Source organism: Thermobia domestica, chromosome 7 (assembly GCF_964235325.1).
Source record: "Thermobia domestica chromosome 7, izTheDome1.hap1.1, whole genome shotgun sequence".
In the NCBI taxonomy this organism is placed as follows: Eukaryota; Metazoa; Arthropoda; class Insecta; order Zygentoma; family Lepismatidae; genus Thermobia; species Thermobia domestica.
The window spans coordinates 92,993,895-93,009,570 of NC_137460.1; the positions used below are offsets into that span (position 1 = coordinate 92,993,895).

Genomic DNA, 15,676 nt, shown 5'->3' on the forward strand with positions numbered 1-15,676 from the left:
ATTTTTCATAATTTCATATCTTTCTAATGAAAAAAAGAAGACATTTCTCTATAATGAAATATTTGAATCTAATTAAACATTGAATTATTTGATCAACGTATTTTCCTCTGAAATAAAAATAGGACAGCTGGGAGCCCTGAAGTTCCAACATTCATATACCAGACAGCAGCTAAGCGTCGAAACGCAGTCATCTATCCTCCATACGATAACATCCTAAGTGCGAAGAAGAGGTGTTATCTAACAGGGATTGTAGTTTCAGAAGAGGGAGCATCTGTGCCACTGCAGTGTCTTATCGATCATATCACAAAGCGTCTGTGTGAGACGATTCAATTTCCTGAACATGTGTTTCGCCCGTCTGGAACTGCTCTGTAAATGGGGCTGTGATGCCAGCAGCAATGACAATGAGTTCATGTTAAGCCTCCCTTGTTCTGCAGCTCGTGCTCACGACGAAGTAACTGACAACAAGATTTCAACACAAACAGTTTTCATGTTCACTCTAGTGCCATTACAATTCACCGCTGCAACTAATTCCGATACTAATTGTGTGGAAAAGTCCAGTACCATCCTCCACAAAGTACTGCTGACCAATCAGATTTAAATACATCAAAGAAACCGCACAGTCTTCAGTTAAGGAAGTGGAAAAAGTTCGGAAGGAAGTCAGTGAACTAAGACCTGTAGAAGTGATTGTTAAGGAATAACATGTAAACGTTTATCCTTTGCTCCTTAGCACAATGCTAGATACTAAAGTGATAAACGTTCTAACCGGATCATCTGGTCAGAGGTGTTACATTTGAGGGTGCCTTCTCTCCCAAATGAATGATCTTCGACAAGTGTACAATCGACCACCTAGAGAAGCAACTCTTCAATATGGCTTCTCCCCTTTACACGCTTGGATCAAATTCCTTGAGTGTGTTCTTCACATTGCCTACAAGCTGAAACTGCAGAAAACTTCTATTAGAGGCACTACAGCAAATGAGAAGAAAAAACACAGTGACCAAAAAACAGCTGTTCAGCAAGCACTTAGGAGAGAATTGGGCATCAGAGTAGATAAAATTGTTCAAGGTAGAGGCACGTCAACACGGGGAACGTGACAAGGCGATTTTTTGCACATCCAGAAAAGGCTGCAGATGCAACTGGAGTAGACGTGGATCTAATAAAACGCTTGGGCATCATTCTCATGGTTATGTTCAGTGGTCGACACATTAACTATGATAAATTTGAAGAGTACACTAAGGCAACTGCCTCGCTGTGCATAAAACATTACGCTTGGCATCAGACGTCACCAACAGTGCATAAAATTCTAATGCACGGATCAGAGGTGATAAGACACTTTTTAGTTCCTATAGGTATTCTTTCGTAGGCACAGGAATCTAGGAACAAAGATGTCCGCCACTACCAGGCACACCATTCCAGGAAGACTTCTCAAATCCATGTCATGACAGACATACTACAAAACTTGCTTGTGCCATCAGATCCAATCAGCTCATCCCTTACCAGTGCAAAGCGAACGCCGAAAGGGAAGATGTCTCAGGAAGCACTTCGGCTGCTGCAAGGAAACGAAACGTCTTCATGTGGGCCTGGACATCTTGAAGCTGAAGAAGAAGGGGTAGACACAGATAACGCAGAAGACGAAACTGATGAGAGCGATGATGATGCTGACTGAAGCCCGATATCACTGAAATACATGCATGTGGACGTTCATACTATTTCTATTTCACAGTAAAAAAAATAGTTTTTTTTTTTTTTTTTTTTTTTTTTAATGGACATTTTCCACTCAAAACGACTTTATTTTTTTCTTTGTTCAAGTTTACGTAAATGTAAATGGAACTTATTTTCGTGTTTCATTATGCTTACTATCTTTATGTTTATTTGGTATAAACCACAGCATTTCAAGCAGAAATAAGCTTCTGTAATCAAAATTATGAGAGGACTTGCATCATGTTGTTGTTATTAGTGCATGTTGCAGCATTTCCACTTAAATATGTATATTTAAAAATAAACGTTTCAATTCAATTAATAATTTCTCTGTTAACATTGTCTCTGTATTTGCCCATGCCACGGTTAGCGCACAATCATTAGAAGTAGTAAATGTAGTTGCCCCGTCATAAAGTAGAACAGGTAACATTAATTACTTCTATATATATTACAATGCTACACATAAAGGTATTAGTCCAAACTGCATACTATATTATGGGGAATGTTTGCCGTAAGTTTTTGTAACATTTTCAATGCTCTAGTAGCATCAGTTCTACAGCAAATATTTTTATCCGGCTAAGTTCCGTTTTCAGACCACTGTATGCCGTCTACATTCGGCTTCTTTTAAGGATTTTAAATGCGATACTTTTGGCTTTTTTTAACGTTAATATATCAACGAAATATACAGAATTACAAAACACGTAGAACGTTGTCTTATGAATTTATGTTACTACATTGACCCTGTACGTCTATATCTTTCAAACAAAACTAATACGTTCACTTCCTTCTACATATTTGTTTATATTATTCAATATCTATTAAAAATTACCTTTTCGTTAGTCTATTTTAATAATTATAATTAGATATCGTTTGCAATATCTCTCAGATCCCAATCAACTGTCACCAAATTTTAACCTTTAAAAAATGTTTCTGACACACCAGCAAAGTTCTCGTGTCAAAATAGTAGGTCTACAGTAGATGCTCCCTCAAATCCGGGGTGTTCGGAAACCTTTGAGAAGTAATGTATAAGAAATCAGTAAATACCTGAAACTATACTCAATAAAAGTAAATTGCCTAAAGACATTTATTTTACTTTTTTCAGTATTAATACTTATTATATACAATAATTCTCACTCTCTGAAATATTGGCTTATATGACATGTGCTTTTTTTTTCCTTTCATTATTTTCTTTTCTTTTAACAAACATAAATTAAACATCATTGAAGCCTGTCTTCTATCATCTTAATTAAGATAGAACCACAAAATCGTTTGCATAGGAACAAGTACGGATTTCACGGAAGACCCCTGAAACACAATAACTTGATGCCTGTAAAAAAAATGTACAATTTTATCCAAAAATCCTGGCCACCTACCTAACTCTGAAAAGTCCCGTATTTCTAACAACAGTCGGAGTTAAATCAAATAAATATGAAGTTTTTTCGGCCAATTGCGATATTTAGTTAGGAGTCAAAGTAATTATTACAATTTTCTACGTGTGGTTGCCACAATATGGCCTTCTAAGGCAAGATGTGAGGCCAAGATTTTTTTGAACAAGACTGTACATACACATACAAATATATCTATGGCAAGTTTATAACCAACTACTTATCGACATCAACTGTTTCCGTAACATAATAAAGTCATAAAACAATGTCTTCAAATTGAACATGTATCATAAGGCAGTTTTAAGAGCAGATACATTTATATATTTTTAAAAAATGGGCACGCACTTTTACGTAAGGCACAGTCTTAGATCAAAATCACACACACACCCATACACATGCAAAAATATGTAATTCCGTAAATTACAATTATTTCCTCCCTTTTATTACAAAAACTAACATCAGAATATCACTTTTTTTCATTGTTGCAAGATTGAGTGTCACAAATTAAGACTAACATAGGGATGCCCGTAAATGGTGTGATTTTTTGACGCTAAGTGTGTTAATGAAGCTTTAGGAAAGGATACAGAAAAAATTCAATTTAACATTTAAAGCAGTTATCAATATCCACTGACGGAGTAGTTAAGGTCAGTATCACTGAGTAAGCTGAAAAGGAGTACTACTTTCTCGAAGGGTTGACATGTCTATAGGAGATTTGAAAGAATGCGTTATGCAGAATAGGGGAGGAGTATCCCAAATTGAACATTCGGTTAAATTCTACACCTAATGCGTTGTTTTTGCTGAAATATCACTAAATAAATAATCATATTACCAGCAGTACTAATGCTTATATAGGGTGTATCAAAAGTGCACGGCCATAGGCCGACTGCACTATGAGCAAAGATGGTAAGTTGTTGGAAATAGGTGGTTTTTCAGTCTAAAATCGTGGAATTTTTCCAATCGTATCAGCCGTTTAAGCTTTACAATGGTAAGGTGCTGTGTGTTAAATAAAAAAGCAACTTTCCAGCTCATTAGGATGTTCCAACGGAACGTAAGGGCATACAAAAATGACATGGGGAATGTGCACATTGTTATGTGAGCGAGCTTAGAACATCGCGAATCTGTTTCGCAACAATGCTATATTATTACTATAATAAGGCTGAAAGCAGCAATCTGCTGAAGTGGCAACGTTACTTTTTCGTTTAGTATAGAGCGCCTTACAAGTGTAGAACCCAAACGGCTAAAGCGACTGGAAAAATTACACAATTTTTTATTAAAAACCACCTAAAAAAAACTGCTTTCCTGGCATTTTTCGTTTCTTTACTCATAACGAAGCTGGCCTACAGCCCCGGTCTTCATATACACGGTATATACAAGTTCTTAATACCAGAGCGTCAATTAGTCTAGTACTCGAATAGCCACGGGTTAGTGGATACGGGCATTATATGAATCAGTTTCTCTTATTACTTTCATGTACAAACGAACACTATACAACGATGGTTAAAAATTAATAGTAACTTACGTAACAATGTTATTTTCTGATTTGACATTATTGTAAAACACGGCAAAATGAATAAAACGACACTACGTTATGGGAAACAAAGAAAGCACAGTGATTAACCATTGGGAGTAAATGTCTTATTTTATTATAAATATAAGAATATTCTATTTGTTCGAATAACCTAGTTCCTTCACAGAAAACTCCTTCATTGGTACAAAAGTCTCCCATGTTATTGAGAAAAGAAAATTATACTAGATGGAAAGTACGTCTAAATATTACGAAAAAAAATCTATAAACAACTTTATATTACTGTGCTGTATTAAAACACACATGTTTTAATTACATGAATAGATATACGAATCCTTCTAGACTTCTATAGCTGTACTGACATTTTTTACTTAACTACCTCTTTACATTAAGTAACACTCTTATCTTACGAAACAATTGTGATTACATGTAAGTATCACAACATGTAATACTTAACATGTAACAAGTGTATAATAACCCTACAGGGGTATGCAATTACAGAGTTTAAGAAGAATACTACAGGATGTTCAAACCCTTTTCATTCAATACATATTGTTTTTCAGTAATTCCTTTTTTTCTTACATCTAGTAAAAAGATCGTAGCTTTGAACGGATATTAATGGAATATTCCAGTCATATAATTTTTTCTTCCTAATTCAAAATTAATTTAAATATGGACAATACCTGGTTAGTTACTTAATGTAACCAATATGTTTCTGGCGTTATATTTGTACTCTGTTAAGTATTTGCTTTACTAAGTACTTCAACAACTAAATAACATATACTATCAAAAACGTACTGAACTGTTTATATGCTAATAATAAATTCATTTCTATTTACGACTGCTGTCTTCCTGTGTCTAATTAATGTTTATATATTATGCAAACAACTGATACAAGAAGGACTCCTTTGAAAAAAAAAAAGAAAAACTTTTTACTATAGCAGAGCCAACAAGAGAAGGTCTCTGACAGCTTGCAGTGACGCTGCCGCTACTCACGTGTAGGCTTTTTTTGGGGGGGCACCTATAATGGCAATTTAATTAATGGTATAAGACAGAGTGATCGTAATTGTTAACATTAGTTTCAAAGTAGGAGCTGCATTGTCCCTCCACATGTGGTGTGAAACGTCAGAGACCATCTTTTGCTGCCCCTACTATAGCATCTGTGTTAGAAACAGCATTTAAGGCTTTTGAAGTTGGTGTCTTTAAGAAAATGGAGCGCCAGGAAATGAAAGCGTTGCAGTGTTGCCACATTTTAAAGTACACTCACGGTTGTTCAAATATGGAACTAGTAAGTAACCACCTACTAAATGTTTCACTTCTCTGTTTGGAAAACCAATACAACGGTCCCATTGTGCCATTATAATTTTGCATATAATAAACTTCAGATAATTTCTACATACCATCTTTTACATCAGACTATCCCTACAGTGGATATCATAACCAATAAAGGGAACAGCAAATTTTACATCTTAATATTTAGAAACTGTTCCTAAACAAAACCCATTTCCAAGGACTAAACATTCCTCGTTCTTCCTTCATTGTAATCATTATGCAACACAATACAAGATAAGGTTATACAGGTCTTTTTAATAGTATTTGAAATTCATCTCTCAAAGCAGTAATTGAAAAGCTACTGTTGTGAATTATGTAGCAGTAATTGAAAAGCTACATAATATAAATTACCATAATAGCATACCCTTTTTGTTATTTTGAATGGAAAACAATCGAATGTTCTCAGAAATAGCCTAAAATAAGTACTGAGGTTCAATCCAATGTAACTTTTCTCACCTTAGAAAGCAAGTGTTGATTTCACTACTATTGGTTTTCACAATAGGGTTTTCGCAGGTTGTAGAAGTGTAGTTTCGTAAGTAGTAAGATGGAAATCAATATATATATAAAACAAATGTATTAATATGTATAGTGGAAATTAGCTGGAGAAAAAACAAAATACACTTCTTCTCGTACAAAAGTCATGCTATAAGTAACAAAAAGTCCGCCAACAAAGTCCGTTATCTCCTCACATAGTGTATTTTAGTCAACAAGTCTCGAATGAGTTTACCAATTTTGAAAAGAAGTTTCTTCGGCGTAGGGAAAATAATTCATTTAAAAAAAAATAATAAAAAAAAAACTGGAAATGGCCATCCATTCATATATTACTGATAGAATAATATACAAGCAGAATAATAATATGAGCAGAGTGATTCCTAGTAACTGTATATTTTAATTTTCAGAAGAAACCATTTACTTAATTGCGAAATAGCCATAAATAAACTATCACATTTACTAGTAATTACCAGAAGTTTAATAAGTTGTATATAAATATATATATGTATCTAGCTTTTGTTATATATAAAACGTATGATTTAGTCTTTCACATTTAACTACATGTACGTTTTTCTTCTTGAATGTCATCTTTGCATATTATATGCTTTATTTTACCCATAAGCTTTATTTTACCGGACTTTTTTCATCTTTAACACTGTGTACTGGAAAGAAGATTATGTAATCAATTACAAAGATTTCAGTACGTTAAAGTATAAATATTTATCTAAAGTACTATTATGTTCACCGTTATATATTCGATTCTATACATTCAATTCGATTTCTACTCGATCTTGAGTTCCCTGTTAAGTAAAAATTATATAAACCTTTCTAGTGCAATATCAATTAATTGAGGAAAACATTACACACACATATATATATACGTATATAAAAATATGGACAGTCGAACATATCATTTATATATATATTTTCTCGATACCTCAATAGCAAAATACCTCGATAAGTATCTTCAGTTCTTTCATAGTATTATTACGTACAACAATGCCAGGAGAACTTACAGTATAATTTAAGGAGTTTTAACTTTGCACTATATTGACTCGAAGTTTCACGAATATTCATTTGCAGTTCTATTAGTAGTAGCAGTACTAGTATTACATTAAGCAATATGAAAACACGGCCATTAACTCCTTATATAAGCACATATCAACAAAGACCTTATTAACTGAAAAATACATATACACATGCCTTACGCTAAATGCTCTTAAAACTACCTTATTGTATCACTTTCCTCAAGGCTACAAACAGAAAGAACAATGGTAACTACCACAAAAAGATATTAATTTTCTACGCACGCGTGCACAAATTAAGAGAAAATCTGAATTACAAAACAAAATACAATTCTAGAGCCTTTTATATTTTTATATCTACTTTGGCAAAATTGTTCATAATATCATTCTTGAGATATCTGAAACATAAAAAAAGTACCGTCTAAATCATTACAGGCATCTTTTTTTCTTTCCTTGTTTTCACACGCACAAATATATATTATATATTATGTATATATCACATACGAAACACACTTCATTCGTTCCAAGTATATCATGATCACTCTTTCGCATTAACAACTTCTCAGTTTCCAATTCTAACAAGACAAAATAATAAAAATCCGTTAACTAACACGTCGAAATATTCACCATTCAGCGTCTCCAGTGGCTTTCTGGAATACATAATCTTTTCCACTTAAATTCATTATTCCATCTTTTAAATAGAATTTCCACTTATTTCGAGCGCGAGTTATCTACGGAAAAAAAAGATACAAAAGTATTTATTAATTCATAATTTTCACAATATAATAAACATTTTAGAAATTAAAATTGTTGTCTAATTATTACAACGCTGAAGAATGCAGTATTCTACTGAAGAAACTATTTTTGTTAGATCGGGTTGTAGATGTTGCAGTACATCATTGGGTACTCAGAAGCGAAGCGAAACGATCAGTTTGTATATATGTTTTGGGGCTCTTCGTAGAAAGAAGACAGATGTATTGTCGGAAATTTATATTTGTAAATTTGTTAAGAGCGAGAATAACATATTTACTGAAATATACGCATTCTCCTACAAATTTAAAGTCTATTTCGAGAAACAGTTTAATATGATGATACAAGTACACCCTACAACCCCAGAGAGTTAAGCCGAGAAACAGTTTAATATGCTGATACAAGTATACTCTGCAATCCTAGAGTGTTAGGCAGTACTTCTATCTCAATCATCCGGTTAACACAGAAACATTATCGGTAGTTGGTGGGTAGTAACACATTGGTTATTTTTCATGATAGTGCAGCATACAGCTCATTGAATAGTAGTAATAATACATAAGTGACAGTAGATGTGATTCTTGCTTAACCGTAATTTTTGTATACTGGTTTTCACGTTGTAAAGTTATTGTAGACTATGTACACTCATGTCCAAAATGATTGTCGCATATCTATAACTGTCTTCTTGTAAGAATATAATTTGATAATGATTTTGCAGGGTACTTTTAATGGTGACACTATGTGTATAATCAGGAAATAAATATTTGTGGTAAATTTCATAGGAAAAGAATTATAAATACGAAATTTAGAATGAGTAAAACAAAATGTTGCTAAATTGACAAGAAAGTTTTATTTTCGTTTTATTGTTCTTATTTACTGCTCTTTTGACACGAAATTTGCCACATACATGTCTTTGCCGATTGTAAGCATACTAACATTATAAGATATACCGGGCGAATTCGTTATCAAATTATATTCTTACAACAACCTATTTATAGACATGCGACAATAATTTTGGACATGAGTGTACATTTATCGTAAAAATAAAGCTAAAAACAGCAATTAAGTAAACTTTTTTTTTAAAAAAACCTATACAATTATAAGTGCAGTTTAAGAATTTTAGGTCAAAGATTTTGAAAAAAGGACGATTATATTCCAGTAAATACGATAATTTATAATTATTATTTTAGATAACCGTTTGGGAGTGTACGTCTGTGTCGAAGGGGTTTAATTATGAGTCTGCTTTAGTAAAGGTAATAAACATATAAAAATTTCAAGTTTCTTTACCTTGGCAACGCATTCAGTTATACTGGGTTTACTGTATAGTTAGGTTAATAATAATATCGACATGGCTGTCATGCAACTTAGAGAATTTACTATTATAGAAATCCTTTGTGTTTCTAAGTTTACACTAAAAAGCTCTCCATACCTCTTTCTTGCAGTCGAGCCTTCAACTTTCAATTGTAAGGAACACTGTAATCATATGTTGTCAAGATAACAATCATATCACTATTAAAATTTATTCATCCACACAAATTTAACTGGCTTTACATAAATAACCTACACTTCTTTACAGACGTAAACTCCTTGATTGTACAACAATCCAGCATGTATATGATTTTTTGATATCAAAGTTTATTCCAAAATATCTAACCTCTTTCGTCATAAAAAATATGCTTAAAAAAACATCAGAAGCAGAACAAGTAACTTCCTTTCTGATTGCGTTCCAACTAAGCAACTCTCGTTTTCTGCTCACACTTCTAACCTGTTCTTTCAACCTCTAAACGTTCAACAACTATCAAGTTATGGAAAGAACTCGCCTAACAGATCAATACTGAACTTAAGAATATGTTAAAATAGTTCAGATAATTTATGTACAAAGTGATCAAAAAAAGTTTTTGTCGGTTTTAACGTCCCTATAATCACGCACTCACCGAAAGTAAACGAAAAGACGCACATGTCTGCCAAGCGATTGGGAGTTAATCTGACCACCGACCTTCAGCAATACATACAACAGTCATAACTCGTCTAGTGCCGAAGAGAAATGGAGATATCGAAGCAGCTTATTAGTGTGTTTGTTGTATATATTTAAAATGGACCTGTCAGCTGTCGCATCAAGCCGTCGCATAAGCCAGGCATTTGTGGAGAATGCCGTGAACGAATGCACATCCAGGTACTTACTGATTCCAGAAATTCCGTTCGGTATAATATGTGAGCCTTTCAGATGAACCTTGCAGTGGACGACCGACCACACGTGTTGGATGACAAGGCCCTGAAAGCAGCCACTGAGGAAAACAGTGGTCTAACGTATGATGAACTTGCAGAAACAGGGTGTCTACTACAATTCCAAAATGAAATTTCGTGACTTTTTCGTGACGTTTTCTTTACCAAACCATAAAATTTCGTAACATTCTCAAGAATGAATTTGGCTGCGAATTAGGCCGAATTTTCATGTATGTGATAGAAGCTGGCTTTGCTTGCTATTTGGAAGCGTCTAAAGCTGATCATAGACATTTCTGTTGGTGAATTTTGACGTTTTATAGAAAAAAATATTCCAGTCTGTACTTATATTTGCACAGATAAAAATAATCATGACACAGAAGTTAAATTTCGTGACTTTCGTGACCAATGGACACCCTGAGAAAGGTTCCACGTTTCCGTTGAAACAGTCAGACTAAGTCTGCATGGGATATGAAAGTCATACAAGTTAAGCAAGTGGATGCCTCACACATTGACGGAAACCAACAAAGAACGAGTGAAAAAACTGTTTGTCCTTGCTCGCTCGGCATCTGTACACACTCATCTTTGATCGCTTGCTCACTGGTGACGAAAAGTGGGTTCTCTATGGCACTCCCGAGCGTACCAGACACTGGTTGCCGCAACGTGACCCTGCTTCTCACAGCTCAAGACCTCTTTCTTCACCCACGAAAGTGCATTCCGCAGACTCTCTGTATAGTGTAACTGTCGGCAAGTGGTGCAATAAGAGTTCCTTGCACCTGATCAGACCATCATTGCTGATCTCCACTCTCAGCAGTTGCAAAGGGAACACCGCGCACTGCGGCAGGAGGAGCCGGCATTGGTGAATCGCAAGAATGTGTTGTTCCTGCACGACAATGGCAAGCAACATGTGGCAAAGAGGACTCAGGAGATCCTTCAGCAACTTGGGAGACACTGTACCATGCATCATATTCACCAGACCTTGCGCCAACGTATTACTACCTGTTCCATTCCCTCGACAGCCATCTTTGTGATAGATCCTTCGCAAATGAGAGAGATCTGCGGAATGCACTCACGGACTTTTTGCATCCACAACCACAGAGTTTTGTCACCACGATATTAAACAGCTGCAGAAACGTTGGTAAAATCTGTTGGATGCTGATGGGGATTACTTAGAAACCTAAAGGTACGCACTGTGCACCGTATTGCTCTTTGTTTACCACTGTCCTAGAACGGCAAGAACTTTTTTGGTTACTTTGTACTATCGTCACACCGCAACTAGTATTAACTACTAAGTGTCAATTAGTAAAATATGTACATTTAATCATTATTTGGTACACTCTGAGTCCGTTGTTCATTTAAATGAATGCAATTCTGCACTTTGTACAGTATACAGGAAAGTAATCTGTAATATTACGTTTTCTAAATAATATGTTTAATACAGAAGTAAACTGCATAATTCATAAATAGGATCTATTTTCAGTCTTTGAAGAAATCATCTCTAAAAGTAACTATAAAGAAAAATTATTAAAAACTAAATTTACCTTATCGTACTGACAAACTACAACGTTATCTGTATCAAAGAGTTCAGTTATATCATCTTCACTAACATCATCTCCTGAATTTAAAGGATCCTGTAATAGAAAGAAACACTTCACTTCTAATTTGAATATAGGGCACAGAAAAATTACACCATAATATTACAATTAAGTGTTTTATAGGCGACAAGACAAGTTTCAAGAAAAGGGGGGGTTTAAAGGATTTTAACAATTGCCGTATTATAAATTCCACGACCATTAAATATAGTGTATTAACTCTCAGTTTGTCAACTTTACCAGTCTATGCGTAGAAAATGTACTGAACTGTTGAACTATTGAAAATTAACTTATACGTCAGAGAGTTGGATAAAAAGTAAAACAGCATTGTAATTCGTACCTGGCTTTATGCACAGAAGAACACCTGTTACATTCCTTCAATGTAACCGCCTCCGATCTCTTATCACCACCTACCACACGTGTGGACGCTGTCGCACATCATCAGCGCATCCACCTTTGTTTATGTCCTATGGCACGAAGATGGCTTCTCTTGTACCACAGTACTTCCCGCAAAGTGGTTTCCTGATTTTGTTGAAAAGGTCGTAATCTCACGGCCTCACATCAGGTGAATACGGCGCGTATGCCAGTGTCTGCCACTGATGCAGGAGCTCCGTTAACGGCGTGACACTGTGCATTATCATGTAGAATGATAGCAGTTTATATCCGACCACAATGAACATCACTGTTTACACCACCATAGAACATCTGTTACATTCCGAACCATAGTCATGTCGCGTGCACTTTCCTCCTCTACTTCACTGTACTGCTGCGTTTGACTGAATAACACACAGCCGTTACCATTCGCTACACTTTCTCGTCTCACATTCTCTTATCAGCTATGGAACTCTTGCTGCGCTGAGACAGAGCCCTCTGACGTGAGCACAGTAAAAAAATGAAATGAAATCTTTGAGTTTTACGTCCCTCGATTATGCCGGTTAGGATAAAGGAGACGGTGAAGATGAGAAATGAATGAAGTGGTGGAATGAAGAAAGTGGGAGGAAACAGAACCCCCAGAAAACTCACGAACACGGTGTTTGTCCAGCACAAAGTCCACACGCGGGGGCGCGAGCTGGGATCGAACCAGGGACCCAAGCATCGAAGGTGAACGCTCTACTACTGAGCCATCGCGCCCCCGACGTGAGAACAGTGTTGCCACTACTTTTTATCCTACGTATAATATCTATCTACCTATATAAGATAAGGAAATACCTATTCAAAAACTGTGACGACAGCTAGTAGTAACCACAACTTGTATTGTTTTGCAGAAATTTCCATTAAAGTATTTAAATGTCTTAAAAGGTATCGATGACACGTATTTCATAGATTTCTGGATTTCGACATTGTTTTTCAACTGATTAACCAAAAAAATATGTTACATCAATTCTTCTAAGTAGTTGGTATATGTGGAAAAATCCAGAATAGGTTCAATTTTAAGAAGTTATTGATGAAAGTACTAGAGCCTACTGAAATTATTTAGTAACTAAATACCATAACTGGAAATCCAAGGCAGGAATATCATTTTTAATATGTATCCTATGGCCTCCATAAGTAATTAATTATGCATTTAGTCTAATACTATATGTACACAACACTAGACGACAAACTAATATGTTTCCAAGACCTCTCATATGGAACAGAATTTTGTACACTCGGTAATTATAATGTCAATCTGCGCTAACAAAATTTTGTACAATTAAAAATGTAACATCATTTTAGTTTATTAACTATACTTACCTTCAAGAATGATGAACAGCCCTAATCGCAAGTCTTTGATAGAGAAATAACTTTCGACATCATTACTGCTTAAAATTAAGTTCTGGAACACACTGAACAATTAATACAAAACATTTTACCTCTTCTTGGACGCCTTCGTTTTCTTCCTCGTTTTCATCTTCATCTCTATCTTCGTTTTCATCTTCATCAGCATCATCATCATCGTTATCATCATCATCATCTTCATCTGATGTATCATTTGTACCATCTAATTGGATAATACTTCGAAGCATCCTATCAAGAGCCTGAACAAATAATAAACCATTTAAATTAATTATTATTTTTAAATGCTCTAGTTTTACGTAGAAGGATTTATATACAAGGTGTCTATATAAAGTCACTCAGTTTTCCATTTACACAAACTTTACTGACGTATGGACAAGCATATCGAAAGGCACATTCGCTATGAACATGAAGTTTTTAACAAGTTTGCCTAATAACTGTGATTTTCACTTTAACTCACGCATATGCATATACGTACTGTAAGAAATCAGTAAATTTTAACGTGGGCTTGGTAACTCTACACGTTTCCCAGCGTTTTTCTGCCGCAAAGATTGCGCCAGCTAGAATGCCGCAGAGATAGTTGAATAAGTGTTTTGAGCCACAGAACAGACCTGGGACACATTTGTAGAGTTACAAGGCTATCACTTTGAAATTTACTGATTTGTAGATTGCATAAAAGCCGTGCACCGCTACCTAACACAATCGAACGTCATGGGCAAGCAAGGTGATGTGATTTTGACCGAGAACAAATTGTGTAGTCATGAAGAATTGGTGCTAATATATATGTAACAGCCGCACTTATGGGATGTCAAAGGACTGCAGTGCCAAGCGTGTATCACCAGTGGTTGAATGACGATCAGACATCCATCACACGATTACACTTGGACCAGCCATGTGAGGTGGATGCAAAAAGTGAACGACTAGTACAGGCATGTGACAGTACGAATCTCAGTACAGGCATGTGACAGTGGAACAACTCACCAGTAAACCAACGGACCAATATGACCAATTTCAACAATGACTAAGAGACGTACCTTGCGTCGGCTGAGATATTACAGCCGTTGGCAGACACGAGTACATACAACACAACAGCAGCGAAAAGTATGGCTACCATGCAGAAAGGCAAAGGGTCATGGACACTGTATCAACGGAAGACGGTTGTCTACAGTGATGTGTTCCGCTTCTTACTAAACCATGCGATGGGCAAGTTCGAATCTGACGTAAACAGCATGAGTCCATGTTCCCTGGTTGCACTATGGGAGTTCAACAAGCTGGCGACGGTAGTGTAAGCGATCTCCTGGTATTCCTTACTGTAAGTAAATAAGGGATCGCCAGGCATTTCTTAGAACCATTAGTAATCAATCACTAAACTCTAAATAACGAAAGGTATCACAATCTGTTAGCCAATCATCTGCACCCATATCTCCACGCCGAATCCCCTTATAACAGTGCCTTATTACAGTAGCATAAGGCGTTATTGGGCTGCGTTTGACTACAGAATGGTTGAAGGAACATGATAATGAGTTCTCAACCCTATTCTGACCTTCAAACACGCCAGACAGAAACCTCATTGAACATGTAGTAATGCTGGAATAGTACGTGCCTGCCCCAATTATTGGAGGAATACTATGCACCAACTGGAGAAACTGCAACAGCAAGCATGACTTGGACTAAACCTGCAGAATGTTTAAAACCTTGTACAGTCTTTTCCTGACAATTTAAACGCTAAGAATGCCAAGAAGTGTGCACCAACACGCTATTAATAAGCTTTCCTATTGCAATGAGCGTTCAATGTGTACATATATCATGTAGTCAAAAAAGTACTGAGCCTCTTATGCATGAGATCGCGTCAGTATCTCAAATCTCAGAGTACATGAGGTAGAGGTC

At 35.6% G+C, this 15,676-nt stretch overlaps 1 protein-coding gene across 2 annotated transcripts in view; it reads right to left on the bottom strand.

Annotated features, from left to right (window-relative positions):
• Positions 1–2,761: 2,761 nt before the first annotated feature.
• TfIIA-L (transcription factor IIA L) overlaps positions 2,762–15,676 on the bottom strand; it is a 65,125-nt gene continuing 52,210 nt past the window's right edge. For both annotated transcript variants that reach the window (XM_081765037.1, XM_081765036.1), the window contains 3 exons: positions 13,867–14,031; positions 11,963–12,052; positions 2,762–8,185 (listed from right to left, as the gene is read on the bottom strand). In XM_081765037.1, coding sequence (XP_081621163.1) covers positions 8,078–8,185; positions 11,963–12,052; positions 13,867–14,031 — 363 coding nt within the window. In that variant the 3' untranslated portion in view covers positions 2,762–8,077. The remainder of the gene's footprint in view (positions 8,186–11,962; positions 12,053–13,866; positions 14,032–15,676) is intronic.